The sequence below is a fragment of the Betta splendens genome, chromosome 13 (assembly GCF_900634795.4).
Source record: "Betta splendens chromosome 13, fBetSpl5.4, whole genome shotgun sequence".
Lineage (NCBI taxonomy): Eukaryota > Metazoa > Chordata > Actinopteri > Anabantiformes > Osphronemidae > Betta > Betta splendens.
The window spans coordinates 17,037,738-17,064,327 of NC_040893.2; the positions used below are offsets into that span (position 1 = coordinate 17,037,738).

At 44.4% G+C, this 26,590-nt stretch overlaps 3 protein-coding genes and 1 long non-coding RNA gene across 10 annotated transcripts in view; 1 reads left to right on the top strand and 3 right to left on the bottom strand.

The window, feature by feature from the left end:
• robo2 (roundabout, axon guidance receptor, homolog 2 (Drosophila)) overlaps window positions 1-760 on the bottom strand; it is a 240,866-nt gene extending 240,106 nt beyond the window's left edge. Inside the window, exon 1 of the mRNA XM_041073359.1 lies at window positions 607-760. The gene's annotated coding sequence lies outside the window, so the exon portion shown is untranslated. The remainder of the gene's footprint in view (window positions 1-606) is intronic.
• LOC129604997 (uncharacterized) lies at window positions 105-14,427 on the top strand. Its single transcript, XR_008696423.1, has 2 exons — window positions 105-249; window positions 13,766-14,427. It is a non-coding gene; the product is annotated as an uncharacterized LOC129604997 (long non-coding RNA).
• LOC114867967 (protein sel-1 homolog 3) lies at window positions 939-6,219 on the bottom strand. 3 transcript variants are annotated; one of them, XM_041073364.2, is made up of 23 exons: window positions 6,062-6,219; window positions 5,514-5,985; window positions 5,283-5,409; window positions 5,081-5,202; window positions 4,935-4,999; window positions 4,744-4,862; window positions 4,549-4,681; window positions 4,354-4,468; window positions 4,156-4,266; window positions 3,867-4,072; window positions 3,606-3,785; window positions 3,413-3,532; window positions 3,175-3,315; window positions 3,035-3,097; window positions 2,770-2,943; window positions 2,563-2,690; window positions 2,397-2,480; window positions 2,238-2,328; window positions 2,072-2,159; window positions 1,885-1,982; window positions 1,684-1,811; window positions 1,483-1,585; window positions 939-1,288 (listed from the first exon to the last, which is right to left on the bottom strand). In XM_041073364.2, exons 1-23 carry the CDS (start codon window positions 6,113-6,115, stop codon window positions 1,202-1,204), a joined length of 3,009 nt encoding a protein of 1,002 aa, XP_040929298.1. In that variant the 5' UTR covers window positions 6,116-6,219; the 3' UTR covers window positions 939-1,201. The 3 variants fall into 3 exon arrangements, with proteins under 3 accessions (XP_040929298.1, XP_029027013.1, XP_055369868.1); XM_029171180.3 differs by having other exon boundaries at window positions 4,744-4,805; window positions 4,884-4,999; XM_055513893.1 differs by having other exon boundaries at window positions 4,156-4,468; window positions 4,744-4,805; window positions 4,884-4,999.
• stim1a (stromal interaction molecule 1a) lies at window positions 6,522-25,974 on the bottom strand. 5 transcript variants are annotated; one of them, XM_055513894.1, is made up of 14 exons: window positions 25,781-25,974; window positions 24,887-25,019; window positions 22,033-22,163; window positions 20,253-20,367; window positions 19,221-19,332; window positions 18,893-19,008; window positions 16,606-16,783; window positions 12,432-12,609; window positions 11,694-11,861; window positions 11,317-11,417; window positions 10,998-11,227; window positions 10,254-10,334; window positions 9,308-9,695; window positions 6,522-8,939 (listed from the first exon to the last, which is right to left on the bottom strand). In XM_055513894.1, the coding sequence occupies exons 2-14, from the start codon at window positions 25,005-25,007 to the stop codon at window positions 8,429-8,431; spliced, it is 2,430 nt and encodes an 809-aa protein (XP_055369869.1). In that variant the 5' UTR covers window positions 25,008-25,019; window positions 25,781-25,974; the 3' UTR covers window positions 6,522-8,428. The 5 variants fall into 5 exon arrangements, with proteins under 5 accessions (XP_055369869.1, XP_029027015.1, XP_029027014.1 ...); XM_029171182.3 differs by lacking the exon at window positions 10,254-10,334 and having other exon boundaries at window positions 24,887-25,016; XM_029171181.3 differs by lacking the exon at window positions 10,254-10,334.
• Window positions 25,975-26,590: the final 616 nt, after the last annotated feature.

Consider the following 26,590-nt stretch of genomic DNA (forward strand, 5'->3'; position numbering starts at 1 on the left):
CTTTATCACTGCCATCATTTTATAAGTTACTATTTGCTGCACGTGCGTGGCATCACAGCTTTTTCAAAGGCGCATGTAACGTTCCCTCATACTAAACTCTCACTTCCAGTTTGGAGGAAGGCGAGTGAGATGCTGAGGACAGACGCCGTGTGATTGATGTCTGCTGGAAGGAAAATTGAATTCTTCAGCTGCAGTCCAGGACCCTGCAGGAAGCCAAGCGTGCCGCCGTTCATTATCCTTCTAACACTGGTGTGTCTTTGCGGCAGCCGATTCTGACAGGAGGAGTCTCTGCCGTTTGAATTTATCGTTATGGGAAAAATACATTTAAATGATGCTTTACGTGGCTCTGTTAAACCTCCAGGGCGAACGTCTGTTGATTATTATCGTGTGTGTGATTTATGTGTTTTGGTAAAAGGCGCCGCTACACGCTGAGGGGAGTCTGTCGTGACCAGATTCAGAAGACGTTCGGTTTTTATTCTAACTGACAGCCGTTACAGCCGTTACACGTCGAACTAGCTACCTGGTACCGAACTTTTTAAATTAGGCGCCAGAGAAAGTAAATATTTTTTTTCCCTGAACACTTGCACCAAATTTTATCCGACCAACCTTTCGCTTGTTCAGTTATCGTCTAGCTAGCTTCTTGAAAAAGCCGTAGAAAGTTTCCTGCGTCCCTTTTGGCGGTGACCGGTGACGTCATACGCAGGTACGCCCCCTCGGAACGTAATGTGTTCATTCCCGCCACTAGTCACCGACTGTTCTCTATTATTATTAATAAATGGAGCAAAACAACACTTTACTGAAATAAACTATTATTCTTACTATTCGGTACCTTTAGTTTATATGGGAATACTGGATGAAATTAAACTTGATGAAATACATAAAGTAAATTATTCAAAACAGTAGCACAACATCCACAATAATAATTAATTATTAGAAAGTTGCTTATTATTTATTTAATTCAATATTAAACAGAACAAAACACATTGCATGTCAAAATTAAGTAAGTGTCCCATGGACAGAACCTGTTGCCAAAATGATTTAGGCTTAAGAAGAGAGAAGAGGTTAAAAACTAAAACATGTACAAAAGTTACTTCTTGTATAGTTTTTCACAGTGATGCCCCTAAGCCAGTAAATGAACTAAGTCAAAGTATTTCTGTGCTGTTGACCCGGTTAATTGGCCTTTAGCAGCTGAATCTTGGCTCTAGTTGAGCGACTGGCCTCGTCTCCTGACGACGCCGAGGATGATTAATATTGTTGGTGCTGCGACCACGGCAACAATAGAGGAGAACTGTGGGGATACAAATTAAAAATCAAAATCAAAATCAAAATTTTACTGCATTTTCTAGTAAAAGAAATCTGAACAAATGTACTAAGGTTAGGTTTGTATACTACAATTACCAAGTTTCTTTACTCACCAGCATAAGTTCAGGTTAAAGGTCAAATGAAGAGAAATAAAAGCTGCAGAGGGCACATATCACTGACCTTAATTGCAGAGCTATAATCCTTCTGGAGTGAGCGAAGGTACACGTTGAAGAGGGCAAGACTGCACGGCAGGTAGGAATGTGTGTCCTCAGAGTCTCTGCACCTTGGGACCAAGACAGGGTCCTTTTTCTTTTAGACTCACTATATTGAGAGCGTCACGCTTTTAACACCGCTCTATAGAGACGCGAAGTTCAAACGCACCTTCTGTACAAGGCGCTCAGAAGCGAACGTCTGTCGGCCGCGTGCAGCTGTGAAAGGCCGAGTTCAGACAGCACCGACAGCGGCAGCCGGTAGCCCTCTTCAGCGAGGAGGCCGAGGTTGTACCATCCCTGTGGAGGAAAAGAAAAGCCCGACTCACAGTCACACAAGAGCCTGAAACACAAAGCCTTTATACAAACACACCTGTGGCTCGTCCTTCAGTGCTGCTTGTTTGTACATCTCTGCTGCTGAAGACGAGTCTCGCTGTCGCTCGTAGAACAGGTCTCCCATCCTGATCATGGCTGGGTGCGTGATAGAGGTGGAGGTCGGTGTAAAAGGACGGCTTCGTGATTCAGATGCAAGATGTTGACTGCACAAGTGAGTGTTTTACCATAGGGTTCTGGATCTTGGCTTTGGAGTGTGAGGTTGTAATATGTCCACATACAGTCTGATACAAAAGCGGGATCCAGAAATTGTCCCTATGGGCAACAAACTAGTATTTGAAAAAGACGGTTGTGTGAACACAAGTTTAAAGGAATAGTGGGGTTTTAACTCACCGCATGCTGTTCGCAAAGATAGGCCACGTTAAACTGTGCAGCGGCGAATCCCGACTCGGCAGCAATCATGTAATACAACAGCGAGCTGAACCTGTTGGCACAAACGGCGGTGAGTTCCTGCACACACGGGCCGCGCGAATGAAGCCGAAAGGAGCTCACGCGTCGCTCTTCATGTGGGAGTCCAGGGCTCTCCTCAGGACGGTGCCCAGGTGCCCGTTGTGCTCCGCCGCCCACTTGGCCCACCTGCAGAAGGAGTAGGACACCCATAAGCTCACGGAAGCCGTGCACGTGTGCAGTGAAGGCAATGCGGGTAAAAGCAGCTGACAGGACGGCGTCTGATGGACGCCTGGCGACCAGGCCGGGGATCCCAGTGGTCCAGATGTCTGCCAGCTGGACCGCTCCCCTGATGTGCCCCCTCTCCGCGGACTTCCGATAGTACTCGTAGGCCTTGTACTGTGCAGAGGACAACGGATTCCCATTGGATGACTAGTATGAGTGCGTTAGCGGGTGGACGCGTTCCAGCTGCGCTCACCTGGTCTGCAGCCTTTCCTGGATACAGGCCCTGCGAGTGCATGACGGCGAGGTTCAGGGCGGCGTCGGGGCTCTGGAGCAGATCAGCCCGCTCCCACAGCCGCACGGCCCGCGCGTAGTCCCGCTCGAAGTGCTCGTGGTACCAGGCCAGCGCGTTGATGGCAGGAACGAAACCCTGGCGGAGCGGGGGGGGGGGGGGGGACCCAGGCTGTTACAGGGTCTGAACACATCCTGCAGCCGTCCGCATGTAAGGACGCTCACTCTACCTTGTCCATTGCTTTCTTGAGGAAGGTCACAGCTTTGGGCACGTCCTTTTCAACCCCGTGGCCCTGGAAGATATCAGATAAACACAGGTTAATATCAGCAGCGCCGCAGCAGGAGACAAAGCACCGCACGGGGATCTAACCTGCATGAGCACTATTGCATAGTCGTACATGGACACTGGATCCTGCAGCTGAACAGCTCCTCGTTCATAGTGTCTCACTGCTTTTTGGATGTTTGGAGACACCCCCTGCTGACCCCAGAACAGCATGCGTGCAAGGGCTTGCTGCAAGACGGACGCTGAGTGACTGACTGTTAATTGACACTCGGCCCTTTTTGTGTGGACTCGTCAGACTTGGTGTGACTGCGCACGTTCCGTTCACCTCAGCATCAGCCGCTCCCCTGCGTGCCTGCAGTTTTAGCCACTGGAAGATGTGATGGTCCTCATTAGTCTGGAGATTCAACACCTCGTCGTTGTTCAGGTAAACAGCCTCCACAAACGTCTAAGAACAAGATGGAACAGTGCAAAGATCAGCGTGTTTGACTCAAATGACTGCAGTGTCCAAATTCAGCAACCTGCTCGGGCGTGGGGTTGTTGCGGTCCACAGTCGTCTGCTGAGCGATGTTTGCGTAGTAGCCATAGGCCAGGTCCGGGTCCTTGGCGGCGCCGTGGAGCCCCAGGTGGTGCAGGTTCCCCAGGTGCAGAAGAGCCAGTCGGTCATCGCTCTGCGCTGCCAGCAGAGCCAGGAGCGCAGCCTGCGGCACAGGCGCGAGGGGTCAGAGCTCCGCACACTCACCGCAGCCTCACCCGAGGCCCCGACGGAGCCGCGAACGCACCTTCCCGGGCCGCCTGTGGACGCCCAGGCCCGCCCTGTAGAGCACCGACGCCAGGAGCAGAGCCCTGTTGTCAGCCAGGCAGCCGGCTTGGAGCAGCAGCGGCATCACTGTGCTGACGGCCGCGGAGCTGCGGCCTCTGCTCAGCTCCTGGAGCGACAGGGAGTAGAGCGCCCTGCCCACGGCCGGCAGGCTGGCGGCTCCGCGCCCTGCAGGCCACACGCAGCAGCCTTCCATCAGCAGCGTGCCTCTGTTCCCCGTCTCACCCCTCACCCGATGGTTGCTCTCGTACCGTGTTTGGAGGACAGGGACTCGGCCAGTTCTGCAGCTCGTCTCCTGTGAGGGGCGGCTGCCTGCGGCCGAGCCTTCGTCATCCACTCATGGAAGATATCTAAACAGCTGTCTGCAACATGAGCATCAATGACATGATTAGTCCGGTGGAACGTTCCAGTGGCATCGGCACCATCTAGTGGACGGATGAGGGCACAACCAGACTCCGCGGCGGCTGAGGCGCTGCTGATCATCTCCAGGCGAAAGCCTTGACAGGCCTGTCTCCATCCTGTCAGGTTCACGGACCTAATGACGTCTGGAATAACAACTTCAGCCTGAGGAGGAGGAAAGTGATGAGGCTCCACTGGTGCCACGGGCCAAACCAAAACCAGCGTGTGAGCAGCGTGTCCGTTACCCCGGCGTGTGGGGGGATCCTGTTGCGGTGGTAAACCGCTGGTCCAAAAAAGCCTTCTGCACCGCTGATGTATTTCCCTCCGCCAATCACAAAGTATCCTTCTGTGTCGTCCAGCATCACAGGGTGCGTCAGCCTGTGAACATGCTGTTAAAACACCTGCAGATACTTTGATGAAGCTGTTAAATTCAGACTCACGTTTGCTCCATAGAATGAACCATCCTCTGCTTTTTGCCCATGCAAACCATTGAGAGAGTCGCCTGGTGAACGCGGACAGTAAACTCTTTATTTAAGGCATGCGGCTGCTGTGTGGACATCTGTCAAAAGAGACCACTCACTGTTTTTCCTTGTAACATCAGGCTGAGTTGACACCAGTCATTTAAAGGCACCTTGAACGGAGAGAGAAATGCGGAGGATTCCTCGTGCTCTCCGCTCATCTGGACGTGCAGCTGGCCTGTAACGCAGCAACGAGAACGTAAGCGCAGACACAAGATCCGCTCCGTGGTGTCGTGTGATGGAACGACTTCACTTCTACCTGAGCGTTTGAGTAAAACAGTGGGCGTGGCATAATCATTGTGGGAGTTTATATGGTAAAAAACGCCACACAGCCTCTCCTGGCAGTGTCTAGTCACAAATATCCAGATGGAGAACGCACACCTGGCACAAGGCACATTCAGTTAATTAACATGCAGGAGGAGGAGCCCAGAAGAGCTGCGCCGCCGCCTCTGCAGACTCACCACGGGAAGGAGATGGCTCTAACACGCATGTGCTCCAGAGCGCCGCTGGTGAACGGCTCCGCGCTCTTCGTGATCCCGAAGTGTTCTCCAGTCGAGGCGTAAATTGCAGTTAACAAGTGCATCGTTTCTGGATGATATGAACAGCTTTTGGTTGAAGTCAGTTCACTTCCAGAAAAAGATGTTTCATGGTTTCACTGCTTATTCATCAGCTGAATCTGATTTCCACCTCACCTTGCTCCAGGGGGCATCGTTTGGCTGAAATCCTCTGAGTGAACTGCAGCATCTGTGAGCTCCAGGACATGCAGAGCTTCTGGGGTTTAATGGGTCGACTGTAAAAGGGCTTTGGGTGCAGAACCGCCACATCCTGGGCTGCAACATAAAGCTCAGTGTCATCGAACCCCCCGTACGTGACTGACGCTCGAAGGATGCAGCTCAACACCCACTGAGAGTCTGGAATCTCATCAGTTTGATACAGCAGCCAGTCAGGGAGGTTTAGCGCCAGACTGTTCACTTTAGGGGAACCGGGGACACACGCCCACTGTTTAAGCAGGAGGCTGTGAGTGACACCAGTATCGAATGATATGATACAGTCCAGTCGGACTGTGGCAGGTTCATCGCAATAGTAGAGTATCTTGAGACGATGGTCAGGCAGAGGCACCGCTGGAGGATTGAGCAGTGTGACCTGGTCTAAACTCCAGACAATCTGTATGAGACAAAGACATAGATGCAAACACATTGGGTAGAAGGCAGAAGCAGATCCTCACAGGAACGTGTCCTACCTGCACGCTGAGGCACAACTGACAGACGTATCTGGACACGGCTTGGAAATCCATGGTCAGCACGGAGCCTTCATTAACATCCCATTAAAGACGTCCAAGCTACACAGCAAGAAGCTCCAGGAGCCGGACCGCATCCTGCTCCACCTTAACGAAGCTTAGGTCAATATTTAACAGCACAGAGTTCCACCCAGTGACTCTGCACAGCGTGGAGTTAGGGAGGAGCTGTCACTCAGAACGGCAGTAAACTCATTTCCTTCTACAGTCAAATGTAAAGCTTTAATAGTCTCTGCATTTACATTATAACATTTGGTCTTAAAATTAACCAAATCAATCCCCACATAAACCACGTAATGTCACACAACACAAATGTGAGCGCACACAAACAATTTGGAAATTATTAGTATCTTTCCTTCTTTGATTTGACACATTTGAAGCTGAACACTGGAAAAAAATCAGACCGTTTCATTCAAAATAGTTTATTGCTATCATGCAGAAGTGGCATAAAAGTCTGGACCATCACAGAAGATGCAAAATTATCATTTCTCTGTACAAATATACTGTATGAGGTCATAAATAGAAGCTCAAAATGAAGAGAAACCAAAAACAGGCGGTGAAGATCTTACAGCGATCCACTCTTCTAACCCCACACAGGGTTTGTTACAGCAGTTGACATGCAACAACATTACAGTGCATTATACTGGGAGCGGACAGATACTCACTCACTCATTCATATGGCGTAGTCCATTTACAGCGGTCGTGCAAAAAAGGTACAAACGACACTTTAAAAAAGTACCTGTAGGAAATTATTCGTTTTTCCAAAATTAAATCCTGAACCGCGTCTTAAAGGAACATCCAAACCAACTGTTACATTATGAGGCTGGGGGAGGACGACAGTGTCTTCTGCAGCACTTTTTGGTTGTTCTTTGATCAGGAGCCTCTGGTGCCCCCACTGCTCTAGCTCTAACCTACAGCCACTAATGCATAGTTCTGTGCTCATACAAAGCTGCTGTGACAACTGGCACGAAGTTCAAACTGTAAACATACTGCAGTGATCATACTGTTACAGAAACAATACCCTTGGACATTCAGCGTTTGCACTGGACATAAAGAGGATCATCATGTCAACACAACAAACCCAAGGCCTCTTAGAAATAGTTATTTGGCACTTTGACGTGATTGGTCTTTTGCAACTCGCTAAGATCTGACAGGAAGGTGGGTCCAAGTTTCTATCTCACCAAGAGCAAATGCTTTTGCCTAGTTTAGCCCTTACCAGCACTTCTTCAGCCCCTGTCCTCAAGGATTCAAGAAAACAGAACGAAAGAGAAACCGTAAACTCTGTTCATCAAACCAACATTCATCTGGAAGGCTTAATTTTCTAAAAACAAAGCTGCTTTTACTTAATTTAATAAAAAAGCGCCGACGTATCTTACGTTTAAAAGTTTTTCATATGTACAGATCAAAGCACCTTTGGATACAACTTGAAAAAAGCATGTGGTTTTTGTTTAAAGGTGGATACAGAGAGTAGGTTTTTTGGTAACTTTTTTGCCCAATAAAAGGAAAATCCCTACGTCCAAGTTGGATTCAAAAATGTTGGATTAACGTGGCTCAAAGAAAACAAAAAAAAAACAAAACATTTTCAGGCATTTGACCATATCAGTCTCTCACACTCACATGCACGCCTTTAAGGTTTTAAAAAAGACCTAATGCTACAATTTGATGAGGTCTCCTTTCAGACGGTTGCTAATCATATTTTTCTGTTACCAACCAGTCCAGCTTTTCTATTCCTACACTTTGAGGACATCCTGAAGGTGACACTTGCTCTGCCAAGAAGACAACACAAGATAGAAAAACATCTACGCATCAATAAAAACAAAGTAAAACAAAGGAGTGCACATTCACTTTGGGATTGTAGACTAGGTGGTTAGGTAGTAAAGGAAACACTGAGTGTTGTCTAAGTAGGTTAACAACAATAACCAAGCAAACACTAAGTGCATTCACGTATCAGTCAAACAAAAGTGAAGACATGCAAAATGTTATAGATTGTAGAACTAGAAAGGAAAAACCAACTGGGAGACGTTTCCCTTTGAGACTGCAACGACCTCCTGCAGAATAAATACTTTACATTCCAATTTACAAACCTACCCATTACCCACATGTTCAACATTGACCAGAGAAGCGATAAAACATATCAGCAGATATTCTCCCACGGTTCAGTTTCTCACAGTAGGTGTTCGACCTACAAAAAGATGCAACAAATTGTGCAATCGTCTGACCATTAACGAAGCTGCAAACCTTTTATTATTATTTTTCAAAAACACTCTAGAGGAATAACAAGGCAGCTTTGACAACCTGTAGTTCATGAAGCCCTTATTTCCTCTGCTTCTTGAAGATCTTGAAGGTGTGTTTCTTGCGGCTGGCGTTAGAATCTGTGTCTTCTCCTGTAGAGCCACTGTCCTCCTCCAGGGGGCTCTTCTTGGCAGAAAGCTGCGGGATGCGGCTGTTTACCTTCGCCCCCACGGACGCTGCTTGTCCCCCTGTGGGCGACGGCGTGTCAGGCTCAGTAGAGTTGGGACTGAAGGAGCGGGACGACTCCGACAGGCTGTTGATCTCCCCCAGGCTCGGCGACTTCTGCATGTCGTACACCTTCTTCATAAGTATGGGGCTGTCAGAGACGTGCTCCGCGTGGCTGCTCTCGTGGCTGCGATTCCCTCCATTGGGAGTGTGAGCATGCAGTGAGACGACGTCATCTACTCTGCTGGGCAGGCCGTACATGAGAGAAGTAGGCTTGATTAGGTGGCCTTTGGAGGAGTAGGCAGCTAGCCGGTCACCAACTTGAGACAGGGATAGGGAGGAGTCTGAGTCGGAGCGATTTAAGTCCCTGGACAGGAGGGAATACAAAATGAATTAGAGAAACAACCAATGTGAACGGTTTGAAGTTGAAGCCTTGCATGCTAAGGTTTAGCTACACGATGGCGGCAAGCCAAGAACACGCTGGGTACTGCCTGGACACTGGAACTCCACACGGTTAGTTGTACAGGCAAAGAAGAGCAAGAACACAGTTTAAAAAGAGTAATTGTATAGATTCTGTATAAAGTATTTATGGAAAAAAAAGGCAAAAATGAAAACGGAATGATAAACAAGTGACAACTATACTACATACATGTGTTGAAAGATCAGATGACAAGCAGGTAGTGGAACAAACACACCCACATGCAATGTGTGGAACAAATTGTAAAGAGACGGTACCCATCGCAATCGCTGCACGATTTGGAGACTTCGGAGGATGTGAAATCAGGAATGGGATCCATGGGCTGGAAAGAGGTGTGATATATATGGGAGGCACCCACAGCATGAGGTAAGCATGAAGAGGAGAAGGACAGGGGCTGAGGTTTTGGGTTGGAAGTACAGATGATGGAGGGGTGGGACACAGCCGAGGAAAGAGGAGGCAGAGGGAGACTCTCGAGCTGCCCAAACGACTGGCTGCGTGACTGTCTGAGGGCAGCCCTAGACCGGGATGGATACGGGGTTCCCTCTCCCTGCTGCCCCGCCAAATGGCAACTCTCTACCAACCTCTGGGAGCCCATGGCCAGCTGGGGGTCAATGTGGCGTTGGCGCAGGGACATCATACTGGGAGCTGTGGGCACAAAACAACAGCGTTATCAACAAGCGGTCAAAAGGAGCTGACGGACCAGAGGGGAGCGAGGGGGAAAAACAGTGGAAAGATACTCAGGTGCTGGGATGCAACGGTCTAGACGTCTACGGATATAAAAATTTGAAAAATGAACTGTAGTTAATAATTTAGCCTTTGCAACACACATCGTTGGGTCCCAGTTCAAATCCCAGCAATTCTGTTTTATCTTTCATCCTCACATGGACATATTGAACTCGTCACTCTTTTAAATAAGAACAGAGAAGCATGTAACAATGAGCCATTACTGTGAACAGAAGTGACCAATCACTAGGAAGAGACGAGTGCAGTGGGTGGCGACAGAGTCAGGAGAGGGGAGGAAAACGAGGCAAGCAGGTAATCAAGGTGGTACAGCTCAGGTGTGTTTTAACAAGCGCAGCATGGATTCCCCTCTAACGCGTCCATCTGCAGCATTTTGGCAAACGGAGAATAGCATTGTGCAACTTCAGGGAAAACAGGAAGGTCAGGCTGACAACTCAATTCGGACATGACAAAATGGCCAACCAGGATATTTCCACATGTGCTGACAGTCTGAACCGACGGACCACAGGTCACTGGCTCGCCGCTCCAGCAGCCGCGTGCCATCTGCAGTGAGGCCAATGAGACAGCAGTGGGAGCCAGAGGCCAGAGGGGTGTTGGAGGGAGAGAGGGGTGAGACAGGGAGTGCAGTTAATGGTGAAAGAAAAATGTACTCACTATTGCAGCCGCAAAGGAATTCTGCTGTACAACTGTCACCTGCAGTTAGTAAACTAGAAACAAGAACTGTTTCTACCATGAGACAACCGTTTTACAGAAGGAATTCAAAACCATGATGGCCTCCTTCTTGTAATGTGTGTGCTTTTAAACCTTAGAAGTTCAGAATATAGAACATTACAGAACAAATTACTACAAATAGGTTGGCACAAAAACTTGCTCTCTTTAAAAAAAGTGTATTATGACAGTTTCCAGAGAATAGAAACATGACTCACTTTTATCCAAAATGCAAACAATAACAAAAAGGCCAAGAAAGGAATACAGTAAATTTACATACATTATAGAAACAAACACTCATCGAGTCATAGACATGTGTGACCAAGGCTACCGCCATCACAAGGAAGGTCACAACAACAAATTCAGGTAACTGTAGCAAAATAGGTCCAAATTCTCATGTGTGCTGATTTTTGGACTTCCCCAGCAGGGCCTTGGAGTTTTTAGGGGTTTGTTTGGGAATCCCCATTGAATGGCTGATAGATTCAGATGAACTCTTACATTGCAGAGTTCCAGGCACGAAATCCTCGTCCATGTCGTCCATATCGTCCGACATGATGAAGTGCTGGGGTGTAGCTCTGCCGCCCATGAAGGTGGGGTCGAGGTTGAGGGCTGAGGCCAGGGAAGGAAGGCCTGGGTTGTTGACGATGACAAAACCGGTGAGCAGTTCTATTTGCTGCCAGCGATTGAGCCTCTCCCGCAGGGCAGCGGTCACCTCACCCAGGGCCTGCCTGCAAAGATTAGAGAAGAGGTAGTAATTCGACCACTTATCAAAATCATATTAATAAAAAAAATGTATGACAACAGATTTAAAACCTACTTTGCTGCCAGTATTTTGTGGTCCACATCATCCAGTGAGGAGCTGTGAGCAACATGGAAAGTACCAAAGAGCGTGTTTCTCTTTTTCTTTATCTTCTCTGCCTGTGAAAACAAACATTTATCTCAGCTGTGTCACCACATGAACCGAGTTGAAAGGAAGCCTTGTTCCCAGGTACAGCAACAGGTCAGTGCCCAGTCATTTACATGTCAGGAGATAAACAAGTCACTGCTGCCCAACAGTTGTTTTACTGTAATATGATCAACCATAAATATGTGATTTTAGCGTCTGCTCCCAGATCAAATCCAATAAGAGGACCTGGGAAAGCAGCAGCCGGGGCTGGTTATTACTATGTTTTTAGCAGACGTCACAGAACCTACCCCTTCTTTGGCCACCAGGAGCTGCCGCTCCGCATTTTGCTTCTTGATGTTGTAGTACTGCACTTCCACCTCATGGGTGAGCTGCAGCCAGTTCTGGAGAGCCTCTGGTGGTGACCAGCTACTCCTGGACTCCAGCTCTTTTTCTGCTTTCTTCAGTGCCATGCGCACCTGCATCAGATATTGAATGATGTCAAAAAAACAACATCTGGACAAACAAATTCTTGGCAAAGATTTGTTTATATTTTAACCGGACCGAATTTTTCAGCAGCCATGCACATATTTATAATTCAATATGTATTATTACCAGACTCATCAAAGACTCAAATGACTTAAAGCATGTTTAAAGTTTAAGATTAATACTTAATGTCAACATTGGCCCTTCTGATAAATGATGAATGGCTTTTGCCAAAGACCAATAAACATGAAACTCAAAGTGTCTTGCAACCAGACCTTGCTTGAAATCCACACGTTTCTAATTTCTCACTGTGTCTAAAATAAATCTGTGATAATCCTTTAATCAAACACTTGTGTTTTGCTCACTTGTGTGGGCTGTAGTCCTCCTGCCAAATTACAAAGTCTTCAGTGGGTGTATTTATACTATATCCAATGTGAATCTGATAGACCAAAGCATATTGTGCAGTTGCCACCTTGTCCATTTTCAAAACAATCCTAATTTCAGAACTACGTCTCTGCGTTAAGCGCATGCATTTTTAAAGTGACATTCATCTTTGCTAGTACCTGCTCCAGCTCTTCTTCTGCGTACTTTTGCCGACTCAGCTCATTCTCTGTGCCCTCACGCAGCTCTCTCAGTCGTTGGGCCTCCTGCTTTGACGCATTGATCTCATCCCTTAGCTTCTGCTCCAGGTTCACTTTCTCCACTTCCACAGTTCGGTGCTCCTCTTGTGCGATCTGCAGTCTGTGGACAACGAGGAGAACAATGAAAAACAAATATTTCTTAAACCATAACTCTTTTCTTTACAATGTCTTAGAAGCAATAAAAATCAGGGGCAATACAATCAGTAGGTTAGCATCATTTTCTGCGGTGCCATGTGTGTCCAGAATGTGGGACTTGAATAAGTCGTGCATCACCGGAAACAATGGCTAACCTGTAGAAAGCAAAGAGTCATGGTTAGCCGCTCTGCAGCTCACAATAAACTGACATCAGAGGGAGTAGAGCCAGGAATGGAAACAGCTGTCGTGAGTAACTTTAGAACAGAACAGTGTGGGAGCCAAATGCTCATATAGTGTCCAGAACATGTGTGTAAGATATTTTTAGAGGAACCTGTGTTTAAGAAAAAAAGTACTCCAACAAACTGATTATAAACCATTAACAAATGAGAAAGATAAAAATGAGTCATCAGGTGCTAATACTAAACGTGAGCAGGGGCGTTTATCCAAACAGTTGCTTGTCTGGGTAATCAATCTGAGAACCGGTCCCAGGTCAACAATAGTGCAGTAAAACATTTCAGGAAAGAAAAAACTTTTTCTTTAGTCTCTAGGAGGCAGCGCTGTCTCCGTATCAGGCCAAAGACAACAGCACAGGGAGAAAAGAAAGGCAGAGGAATGAAAGTTGATACACACCGTTTGCTATGGAAAATGAGGCTGGTGGAAGGTGCTGCTAATACTTTCATCACTGACGTCTGCCATTCTTTAGCTAAGGTTCAAAAGCACTGGCAGAGCTACAACGTCCTGAATGACAAAGAAAAGATGTCTATGCCAAGTACTGAAGGGGTCACAGTAATCACATAATGGTACGGAAGTCCTTTCAAGAGGAGAATGACCCAACACATTAAACCTTATTCCTTCTGTGGGTTTAACTTTACAATGAAGCAGATACTTTGTATGACAAGTAAATGACAAGTCACGTGTAGCGGTGTCCTTGTCCAGCGTGTCTGTCACCACACCACACCCCAGTCCAAATGTGGCCGAATTAGCACTGGAGCGGAAATGTTGAGCAGTCATGCTTCATGCTCTGTTCCACCGGTGCAGCAGACACTGGGTCAAACAGGGTTGTAAAAGGCACCCTGGAAATCCAGCTCTGGTCACAACCTCCTCCTACTGTCTCCCAACAGGGAAGTTACGGCTGGGCCAGGCTACTTGATACCACCACAGGATCTGCTTGAAGGTATGGAAAGAGAGCAGCTGGCAGCAGGGATCAGGAAGAAAGGCAACGCTACAGACAGAGGACATACCTCGCTCCCACACCCAGACTCACTCTTGGCTCCAAACACACGTATCGTAGATGTAATATAACGACGTATAATCCAGAATATAATTCTAGACAGATGGTCGGCTGTGCAAGCTGCAGCCGATATGGGGGGAAGCTGCTCATAACTGCTTTGTGCTTTTGGCAGTGCTTGTTTAGGTTTGGCCGGCTAATTTCTGCTTAACGCTGGCTTATTATTTTGAACACACAAGGTACTGCACAATAATTGTCAGAAAAATGTCCAGGAGCTTCACATCATTCTGTTTTATGGGACGGTGTTTCATATCGGCACAAGACAATGGATTTGCTGGGTGTAATTCACCACGGGTTCGATTTCCACAGCGCTAATTAAGTGCCATGGATGAAATATACTGGAACAAAAAACAACCCAAATGTTTGGATGTGCTGCGCCTGCACTGATTCCAGGTACTGTACCGAACCAAACAACTAACAACCTATGAGGGACGCAGGTACGAAGGAAAGTCGCCATATCTGCAGAGCACACAAATTTAAGAGGATCTGTATCATTATTTAAAAAAAAAAAAAAAAAAAGTACGAGTCGCCACTTCAGCAAAGGTTAAAAGGTCAGAGTCCACTTTACAGTTGGCGGTGGCAGGTGTGTTTACAGCTGATCAGAGGCAGCACAGACTGACCGGTCACACTGTCACTAGTCTGTGGACACGAGTAGTCAGCAGCTTTTGGTTGTACTCTACAACTACATCTTTTCCAACAAAGATATGCAGCTAACCTAACATCATTGCCTTAACAGACACTGAAATTTCATGGTTCAACCAGTGAAAGTCTTTTCACATTGCTGTTCGTCACAGGGCAGTATCAGTTTCATAACCATCCAGCTGATACAAGAAGCGACGTATGTGGATAATAAAGTAAAACACACCGACGCCTGGATGTCTCCCCTACAATGTTCCTAAGTATCAAGATGATACACGCACATGGCAATGCCTGTCACTGCTCGTTACTCTGGAGAGTCAATGAGACTGAGTCACTTCCTGTTTCTGTAGAACCAAACATGACATCTCCAGGGATTTCCATTAGAACTACTTGAGCTTTGCTTTACACGCAAACCGAGGGCACAGTTTGTGACGTAGAAATATGAAAGATTGAAATATATGGTGAAAAGTGAATGTTTTGGGTTCTTTATATTTAAGAACAAACTTTAATTCATATTTCAGATTGTGAAACAAGTAATCGTCAGCAAAACATGAAAAATAATTTTGTAACAGTTTAGCAGACAGTAATGCATGATCCTTTAAATTGCTAAAACAAACAGAAACCATGAGCAATAAGTTGGGCTAAAAAGGAAGAAGACCAAGTACTCATAGCATAAAAGCACATTCCGTGGATTCCTTCAAGCATTAAAAGGACAAAAATAGCTACATTTCTCTTTTATCTATTAATTACGCCTCATGATACGCACGATTGCATTTAAGCTTTTGGCTCCATTTGAGGTGATTTATTTTAAAACATCACCTCCAAACACTGTTGCCCTGACAAAGCAACACTGGGCTTCTCAGTACTAACCTGCAACACTGTGGACACTGTAGAACGCACTTTATTTGTTTAATGACTGGCAAACAGCAAACTTCACAGGGAGTCATCCATTTTACAGTAAATGTAAAACGGTGTAAATTTAAATTATAACCAAAGTAACACCTTGGTTGACTTTTTAACACTTGTTTTCCAGAGCAAAACAAAAACCCTCTGAAACATTTGGTCCTGAAAATGCTCCAATGAGTGTAAAAGACAGCTTCAGGGCACATTTTAAAGCAGGATGCCCCAGGGCAAGATAACAGCTCATCTGGCTCCTCCCACTGACCAACAATTACCTTAAAATAGTTAATATTGAAATACTTGCACTATCAAATCACTTCAAAAACATTATCGGGTCAAGCCAAGTTACACTCACTGCTAAGCTAGCAAGTGAAGCATACTTAAACAGCCGATTTCAGAGGCCCACTGCAGCCTCACAGCAAGAGACCACCAGTCAGTCATGTGATTTTTACAGTTGTTTTGGGGCAGGCTAAACCCTGATGGTCTCAGTGCACGCAACTAAACTGCAGCACTCAGAACGGTTTGTTCCCAGGTTCTCTGCTATTGTTCAGTTAAAACCTGCCCAATGAATAGAACAGCATTTGTTCCTTGTCCATATCAGGAGCTCTGATCAGCACTGCACAAAGAACAGCTTCCTGCTTCTACCCCAGTTTCAAAAAGGCTGTAGATCATCCTGAACTCTGGTAGTTCTTCCACTTAAACGTGACAAATTTATGGACAATTTTAACAAGCTAATTTAAAACACTTAAATTATTCTTGCAGTTAAGACGTTACTACTTAAAAATCTCGACTAATATCTCCACTGTTTACCATCAACCAGCTCTTCCAATATTTTACTATACAGCAACATTTTACATTAATTGTGTGGTGTCTTCTTTCCTTGTTCAGTATATGTTCAGGCTTAACCACATTATGAGTCACAGGGTTCAGGAAGTGAACATGCAAGATGTGCAAGTTAAAGTTAGGCCAAAGTCTACTCTACTCTTAGCATGCTGTGGACAAGAGGACAATAAACGCATTTGTTTAAAACAAAGTCACAATGTATAACACAAAGTGTAATGATCAAGCAGTGTATTCATGCATGACAGCATCTGTATAACTGTTTGTTGTGTGGGTGCTGGGAAAGTGCCTTACTTCTGTTGTAGGTCATGCAGGCTCTGCTCGGCTCTCTGTAGGCCTTCCAGGTCTTTCATCATCTTCTTCATGTGGTCCTTAGAGTACCGGTTCTGGATGTACGCGAACCAGCAGCCGCCCATTCCTATGACTATTGACACTACCAGCATGAAATCCTTCAAGTGGTTGTGTCTGTTCACTGTCAGGAACAGGAAAAGAGAGGAGGATAAGTTGCAGCACAATTAGGAGCAAAAACAGAAGAGAAGGCAAAATTCTGCCAGTCATTCTATCTACATGATAAGATGCACCACAGGAACAAATTTAACTATAAAAGGTGTTGTGAAGCTTTTGCCATCACCTAGTCATACTGCAAGTGTTGAGAAGGGACATAAATAGAAGAGTCAGTAGCACAAGTTTAGGTTGTGGTGAGCAGGGCCTAGAGCAAAATACCACAACGAAGCCAGCGTAATCTGGTCTATTTCTGTCCGTTAACCAATGGTCAAAAAAACATGCACAAGAAGCAAGACAATGACAACATTAACATTTTGCTACAAGTTGGTCTTTCAAATACTATGTTGTCATTGAAAAGAATTAGCAAAAAGCAACTGAATCACAGCCCAAATAAAGCAGCAATCCCTCCTCATGAAGACTAAGCTTAAATCCCCATTCAAATGGGTGCAACATCTACAAAGGAATTTTATAATGAAAAACTATAGTCAAGGTTGCATCAGTCGGAGAGCACTGCCATGCAACAACTGACAGAGCCTTGTTTCAAGCTGCATGAGAAACATTTTGTTTTTATAGCAAAACCTGGTGAAGGGTGTGTGAGAGAGAGATGTCAAAAACACGTCTACTTCCTGGAGTGAGAGAAAAGGGAAGTAAAGTTAAGATTTAGTCAGTACAGGTATGACTCGCTTTAGATAAGAAAAGACGACATGCAACAGAAAAGCTTTCTTCGACATCTTCCTGTATCTGTTCAGGACACGATTCGAGTTACGCAACAGGATTTCAGGTTTAACTTCCAGGTGACTTCATGGAGGGCAGAAGAGCATCACTACATCTCCAGCCTGTGCTAAAATGATCTTTCACATGGCCTGTGTATATTCCTGGAGACTTGCTTATAAAGTGTAAAACAAACACAGGTTCATCAGACTCAAGGAGCAGCTGGGGCTGCTATTGTGTCCGAGTAACAAAGCAAAACTGTGAAACACAAAATCTGCAGGACAGCTCTACACACTGCTGCTCTCACCCCTTAATGACACTGCAGAAGTGAATATACAGAGCAGCGCATTAAATGCAGTTGCTCTCTAGCTACACCCAACTGGCTGGGACTGGATATGCAGGTTCCTCTTACTTAATCATCAGGGGCACATATGCTTAAAGGAAATTCACAAACTTTGCCATAATCACACTATTTCCTACAGCTCCACCATTAACTCTATTAACTGCAACACTATCTGTCTGAGGCAGGAAGCAGTTTGGCAGTGCACTTTGACCAGCTGTATCCTGCAGTCCAGTCCACCATATGTAATGCAGTATTTAGACACCATAAACAGAACATTAACTGCCTTTCAGCATCGCTAAGAGAGCATGAAGTGACATTTAATTAACTGGAGCCAAAGGCACACAGGTTAATTATTACACACATGTCCACTCTGTACGAGCAGCGCATTCTAACATGTCTTGAACTGCTGCTGATCGCAGCGAGTGGCCCCTGACTGTTAGTGGCTCCAGGCTTAGAGAGGCTGTCAAAACCAGAAAAGGCTTAGCTCATTTCTTTGTTTAGGTGTGACTAACAACACATCCGCAATGATACATGCCAAACGCAGGCTACTCACAACTGCAAATGACTGTTTTCTATGGGCTCATTTAACAATCTCTCCTTTTACTAATGAAGACAGAAAGCTGCTCCCATTATCGCAAATCTCTGCTAACATTAGTTTACATATTATAATGTGCAACCAAATATTTCTGACTGATTGATTGGTTCTATTAATAATTGCAGCGTTATTTTTGGTAAGCTCTATAACCTAATATTTTCACAAAGTAAATAAAGATATCAATTAATTCTCCAACAACAAACAAGTTTTATAGGAGAAATAATAACTGGCAGTCGCTCCAGGAACAGGATTACCTAGAGTCTAACATAGACAAAGTTAAAGTAATATAAAGAATAGCCAAGATTAAAAGTGACTGAAAAACAAACAAAGACAAATAAGGTTTATCTGCATTTGAAATAACCACTAGTTTTCTGGGGCGCTTTTGCATTTAAGTTAACTTAAATCTCAAGAGGAGTATTGTCACATACTTAGAGGAGGTCCGAACAGCACAGTGTCCAAAGCTTTTAGCTGCAACTTCTGCACGTGGCTGCGATCAGAAATCTTGAGGATAGAGAGAGTCAGAGTGTTGTTCTTAACAGCGAGCCTGAAACAGAGCAAAGGCATTTGGTTTGCAGGAACAAGGATCAGCAGAGGTTACAGTTCTTTTTGAGTCCCGTGTAATGTGACCCCTTTAGCAAATTGTTCAAACCCACACAAACTTAGGCCACTATTATACCAACTGTACTAGTCTGACAAATGGGTAATTTATTCATTCAAAATGAACAGAAGCAGCAAATTAAGTAGCATTTTTCTTACCTTGGCATGTCACTTCCATTAAACTGCATCTTGCGGAATGCATCCACATATTGTGGCAGCTCCACGTAGCTGATAAGCCATACGACCACCTCATCCACTGTCCAGTTATAAACTGGGGAGAAGAAACCAGAACCATTGCACTGTTCAGAGGTGATGCCAAGAAATATCATACAAAGAGAACAGTATCAATATGTTTTACTATCTCCAGCGTGTAACTGTTTACTGATCAGAATTATTTATGGACAGAGAATAAAACCAACTTTATTATAAAAAGGTCCACCACATATAAAATACAGCTACGCATAATTAAACTGTTCCCTAAGTTCCACTTTATACCAAAACTGAAACGAGTGCATGTCAACACCTTGCACTATGTAGACAGACTGACAGGCCATTATATGACTGTGCATCTGTACTCTGAATAATCTATGGTGTGGCCTATAGCATAACATACACTGGCATTCCACTGGAATAACTAGAGAAGGGAACTCCACCCGTCAACCCCTGGCACAGAGTCAAGAGGGTTATTTAAAGTGTTGATGTTTTGAACGTGGCTCAACCACAGCCTGGTCATGAAACCACTATGGACGGTCAGATACTGTGTAGTACCTAACAAAAGTGCTCTCATGGAGTACACTAGAGTCCAGACAAACAGATAACCAGAAGGAGGTGAGAGTGTGCAAGCAACTGTAGTGATGACAGACTCAATGATGGCCCCTCTGTCAACTGATAAACAGACTGCACTTTGTTTGACATATCATGTGCTCTATGGTCTTGCTTGATTGAGAAGGTCCAGCAAGGGTACAGCATAATCCTGACATGCAGTTTGCTTATTCTATCAAAGTCAACAAGCTGTAGCTATTGCACATCCACCTTCAGATAAACATTAGCATAAAGGTGTGTGTGTGTGTGTGTGTGTGTGTGTGTGTGTGTGTGTGTGTGTGTGTGTGTGTGTGTGTGTGTGTGTAAAATCAATATGGACAATCTATAGCTATAGGTTATTAATATGGAAGTAAAGGTTCAAAGCTGTACCATCAGAGCCCTTCCAGGCATTCCACAAGTCCTCCACACTGATGAACTGGTCGTCCCCATGGAAGCTGTTGTGCTTGGCCTTGGGGTCGTGGTAGTTTAGATCTTCTCTCAGGAACTACAGGATGACACAGCAATTATACTGACAGAATCACACACAGCTTTATGAATGTACTATTTCATAGCACCACCCAGTGAAACCTAGCAAATAGCAACAGTTTAGACCACACATAGCTTGAGTACAAAGATCACAAGGTTCAATAGCATTGTAAATTAGTTTGTTGGCGGGTTTCCGATGTAGAGCAAACACTAAAGCTCTGTGGTCTTTATGACCTGCCATAAAAAAAGAAAATTCAATTCCAGTTGCTTGTGTGCGCACCTGCTTCATTCCTTTAGCAAGGCCAATGTCGCTTTATCTAACGCATACACGACCACACAAGGTTGTGACACATTTAATAAAACGGAACAGCACTATAGTTCCTCTTCATGCGTGTCAACATCAGACTCATTCCACAGGATGTTTCGAGCACAAATGAACCTGAACACTTTTGCTTTGACTGTCACATGTGTGAAGTAGATGCTAAAATTATTGTTTACCACACATGACACCACTTCCCATCAGTTTACACCTAGACCTCAGGTATATTTAACTCCTGCTGCTGCTCTCTTTTTTTCATATTTGGTCAAAGCAAATTGACAGAAGCAATCCAAGGCTTCTTCAAGCATCCCTATTAGAGGGGTTGTAAAAGCTGGCCAATGGCTGCCCACTGTAGAAGGCTAACTCACTCACCAGGGGTTTAAAAACGAACCCTACACATATCTTCCACTCCTACGAAAGCCAACTCATGCATCACCGGTGGAAGACAGTAATAAGTCCTTCTTGGTAGATCCATGTAGGTGGATTCCACTACAGTGTGTAGAGATGGTCTGTACTGCCGGTGAAATAAAATGCTCCTGGAAATTTTTTCTAGAACATTTGCAGCAGCTGTACAATATGGCCAAGACCCAAAGCTTTCCAAAAGCCAGACACAGACTTAACTATCCTCCTGCTCCATTTACGTACTGTGTGATAACAGGAAGCAGGACTACTGCCTTGGAGTGCTCGTGTAATTTCTATTTCTCAGCTCGAAGCCACTACAGAGATGAGTGCCCACTGTACTGCTCTTGATTCTTTGCGCCTTACGGGTATTTGCACGCCAAGTGCCTCTTCTGAAAGCGGTGCCTGGTGCCTGCTTTGCTCCGTCCTCAACAGTATGCCACAAACTGAACTAAACCAGAGAGTGCGCCCAGACACAGTGTCCTCAAGGCCATTAGGTGCAGTCTAGATTGGAACTCAGGATGGAGGCAGTGTCTTTAAGGCATCAATGAAGTCTCACACATCGTTAGCTTTACATGGATTTGAACACACCAGTGAGGAGAAGCCTTCATTCCACTTTGGTTTTAAAAGAAGGGAAGACAACAGTATAAACTAAGCACTTCAAAACAAACCATTTCTAAATAATTGCAGATAAGAATCTTTGTTGAAGTCTCTTGTCTTACATATTATATCTAGATGAATGTTTGACATAAAGGTCACTGAGTGTACACAGAACAACTTCTCCAGTCATACACAGTGAGTGTTTATGGGTTTATGATTAACTGACTGACTTTGCAGATCCTATAACAGGTCAGATGACAAAGGATTACAGTAATGATACCTGTAAGCCTCTTTGACCACCTCAGACCAGGATATGCCCTTCAACAGAGCATCACCTGCTGCTGATGATTGTAGCCTGGTACTTACGCCGTCTGTCTCTGCCACATCTACGTTGCCGTTTTCGTCATCATCCATCTGCTTGTGGATGCTACGGATAGCCTCGAAGCTGAGAACGGCATTCTCGTCACTGCATAGCGGCTCATCGATGCGACACAAATCTGGTGGAGAAACATTAGAAGTCATATTAGATGGACAACCTGTAAACTCGGGTCGAATATAAAAAATCCATTCACAAAAAATGGAAATAGAAAAAAGGTTCCTTTAAATAAATGTAATTTGTAGGTTTATCTTTAAATGTGACATTTAAGCAGATAATGCTCTGTTGTAAATCTAATCCCCAAAACAACTTCTAATCCTTCAACCACTTCTACTTCTTAAAGAGGATTAGACAACCTGCAAGCCAAGCCTCCTCTTAAAAAAAAAAAATCAACAACAAAAAACTAAAATTATTATGTTCAGTTCTTTGCATTTTCTGTCCTACTGGAGGGTCAACCGCCAGTCAGTAGCTTTTCTGCTGGTCTGTGTTCACACAAATAGAATGAACTTTAAGTATATATATATTTTTACAACATTTATGACTTATTTAAAAACAAGGTACTTTAAGTGTTCTGAAATTTGAATCAGTTTAAGTCAAGCATTAGAGCAACAGTTGCATAAAGCTCATGTCAGATTTACAGGTCACTGTAAAGGTTGTTAAACCTTTTTTCTGATGGACTGCTATCACACACCCTGTAGCTTCTGCTGAGACTTTAGCTGCAGACAAAGTTGTGTTTATATAATGCCCTCACTCAAAGTGAAGAAGGCACTCGGGAGCCAGAGACCATGGCAGGACATCTCCTAAGTACAATGTTTTTTACTCAATTAGTTTAATTTTTTACTTTTATGCTTACTTGTGGAAAACTTGAGTTCATCAGTTTAACTGTGGCCGATAGTTGACTACAACTTGTATTGGAACATGCATCAGTAACTTGTAACCTAATCAGTGTGTTCCACATAATTGTCAAAAAAACAACAAATAATAAATTTCACAATTAAGTTTTTAAAGTTTCAATGACAAACAATGTGCCTGCAGAGCAAGTGAGGGTTGTCTGCCCCGTGTTCTTACTCCTTCCTAAGGGATTAGAAATCATCTGCCATAGATCGGAGATAAAGTAATCGCACCACTCCCACACAGATGAATCTGGGTTTGGTATCTGCTGCAGACATTTCCATACACTGCTTTAAAGGCTATGCTAGGTTACATGCAATAATAAGGTTTAACTGTGCATTAACTATGACAGTGCCCTTTAAACATTAAGGCTGTATGTTATTGAGATTATTAATCTCAGAAACATCTGAACCTACTTGAAAAAGGGGGATGTACATATTTAACTGAACGCATGACTGATGATGATTCCACAGCAATGTGTCGTTTGTATGTTAGACTAGTCCCACTAGTCAGAAAACTAGTTTTCAGTATTCAACTAAAACCTCTATTACGCTATTTAGTAGCAAACGTGGACGATTGCTTCATTAGTCATATTGTTCTTGACAAATGCTCACATTTCCACCATTTTTTAAAGCTGAAAAAGAGACAAATCTAACTCCCTCTTTCACAAAGACTGTGAATCTGTGTCTCCATTTATGCTGTGTCATCACTAATTACTGTCCCCCATATTATAGTGTCTCATTGCTTACAAGCACACAAGTACTGCATTGTGCTGGCATTTACAGCACAATAGTCTCCCCAACTGATTAACTCATACCAAATACATACAATCTTTATTCCCAGAAGCACATGTTATGACAGGCTGGTTAAGCAACTACAGAGATGAAGTGGAGAAAAAAAATGTTCGATTAGTCTGTGCAACAGTTATTGTTTCCATAGACAAACGGCTAAATGCACAACATGGAACTTCTACATTGCGCAAAGGCAGTTTTTGAGCAACAGTATGCAAGCATTTCAGTTTCAGAGAACCTGTAATGCCACATCCCACAAAAGCAATCACTCTCACCCACACACACACTCGAAATGTTAAACAAAGGATGACAGTTACCCGAGTGAAAGCCTACCACCTGCAACACTCTCGCACCCTGAACCTGGCCCTGTTTCACATTTGGCTTGCAAACCTCCGGAGACACAAGATAAGATATTTACATACCAGTCAGCCTGCCTTTTGTTGAGAGCGCAAGTTACGCAATTCATATTGTGTATCTGCATATGGATGACACACTCTTTAACTCCCCAGTTTAAAAACAGCTGTTACTATATCCTATACTCATTCAAAACACCTGCCATGCTTTGAAAATCACTGTTAAGATTTATTCCTCCCCACACTTTGACTTAATAATACTGTTGAGACATCTGATCCACATCATTTTAAATGTGCTTCAACTACAAATGTATCCAGGGAGCGGTTTCCATTTAACTCTACGTTAAATAGCTCAGCAGTTACAGAATCGCTTCTTTCCTGAAAAGATTCAGGTTTCATAATACAGGGCGGAAGCTCAGGTTGTAATCACTGACCTGAAATCCCTGGTCCTTGGTGTAGGACAAGTGAAGAAACTCAACTAATCGTAATGATGTAACTTAAAGAGGACTGAATAAAGTCTGCGCTACAGCTGATTTAAGGAAATCTAATTTAGATAATTATTTACTGTTTAACATCTTGATTATAATTGTCCAACTTGGATCAATTCCCTCCTGTTAAACTACAAGGCCTGATCTATGTTTGAGCGCAAGGCTAAATGGAGAATACCCGCTGAACTATTCTCGGCGTGGCCACATTTAGTGCCGGCACAATCGCAAAGACGTGGAACACAACTAAAGCCACACTATAGTGTATGTCAGCTCGGGTTGACAGTAGATAAAAATAAGATGTGCTACAGCAAAATGACTCACCTGACATCACATTTTCAACAACTGGACTGTCTGTTGCAGGTGATGTTGGTTTGTCAGCCCCACTTTCTCCAACAAGACACAGGTAAAAAAGCCACAAGGTCACAACTTTGTTGAACTCCATAACTGGCTTCTACTGGAAAGGAGACAAAACAAGCTGCCTTGAAAGTTCTGAATATTTTAGCTCAACTGCTGTGCAGTTTAAGACATTAAGACATAAAGAAAACAATCTAGGCAGTTTTCCTTACTCCTACAATACACATCAAGTGAGGATGAACGAAACGCATAAAATTACTTAAAGTTAAGGAAAAAATGTAGTCGTTGCATAAAAAGCCCTGCGGCGACTGCAGACACATGTTACGACTTCTCTGAGGCGCCCTGTCTTCCTCAACGAATGTGCACAGGTTAAGAATGTCCACTTTTGCCCAGCGAAGCTTAAGGAACATACATTTCACCCGTTTCATTGTGTTTGGGGGAATTACTGTCGATTCACTGAGAAAAAACAATGACATTATGAGACGAAAGAGCAGCGGCGCCTTCGCTGCCTGGGTGTCTGACAGGGGCTAGCTAACATGCTAGCTAAACATCTCGGCTAACTAGGAAATAAAGTGAAATATCCACTAAAGAAGCTTGAAAGTTTAAATCGTTTCTTAACCAACTCCCACTACAACATTCCTGTGTTTGTCGCTTAGTTCACGTCCGTGTCTACTCACTGCATTTTGTACAGATGTACAGTAGAAAATGCAGCGCATTCGCCGCGATTGACGTTTAGCTAACCGCACAGCAAGTCAGACAGGAGCCGTTAAAAAGCGCCAACTGTAGTTTCAGTTGACGCTAAGCTACTGGGTAACGCTTGAACCGTAATGATGAGGGCTGCGAGTCAATAAATTGCCTCACCTGTCATGTATCGGAACCAAGGCTCGCGTAGCTTCAGCTCTGGGTTAACATTGCAGCAGATTCCTGGTTCGCAGCGAACTCCACCTCCTGAAAAAAGCTCTACCCCTCAGACTGAGACTGAACCGAAAAAGCCGCAGAATGTGGACGGACCGTGGGATGGTCTTCCTCTACGACCACCTCCCCTCTGTGAGCACGAGCGAGTGCTGCCACCTAGTGGCCAGGGCGTGTCCAACAAAACCGACTCACGTCCGCCCCCTAGTGGGGCTTATTGGAAATTACACGCAGACAATTCTTACAAGGAGGGTTACACCACTTTTTAATGTCAAGAGGAAGAGGTGTGCAGCCGTTTGGATGTAAACCACCCTCCACTGTCATTAAATCAATTAAATTACTATCAAATAACATTAAATTTATTATGAATCAGCATTGCAGCCTTGGATAAATACTGAGTGCATTAAAGATTAATTCTCTGTATAAACTGATCCTAATCTGTAATGTACTGGAAAATATCCCAAAACTAGTGTACATCAACTAAACCTTAGATCAGCTGCCTCCTCATTATATGATGTAGGTTGAACACAAATAAGAGCACAGGGCTTAAAGTAAAACACCAGCTGGAGTGTTTGCGACATGCACACACTCAAAATGTGGCATTAGCAACTGTACCTTAACTGAGCATTAATAGTGTGCATCAGCTTAACTCAACAGCTGGAAAGAATAAAGATGTGCAATTAAAAACTAGATGTGCCTGACAAGTGGCATTGCTATTTCACTGTGTTTTTAAGTGTTTTGATTTTAAGTATAAGTATT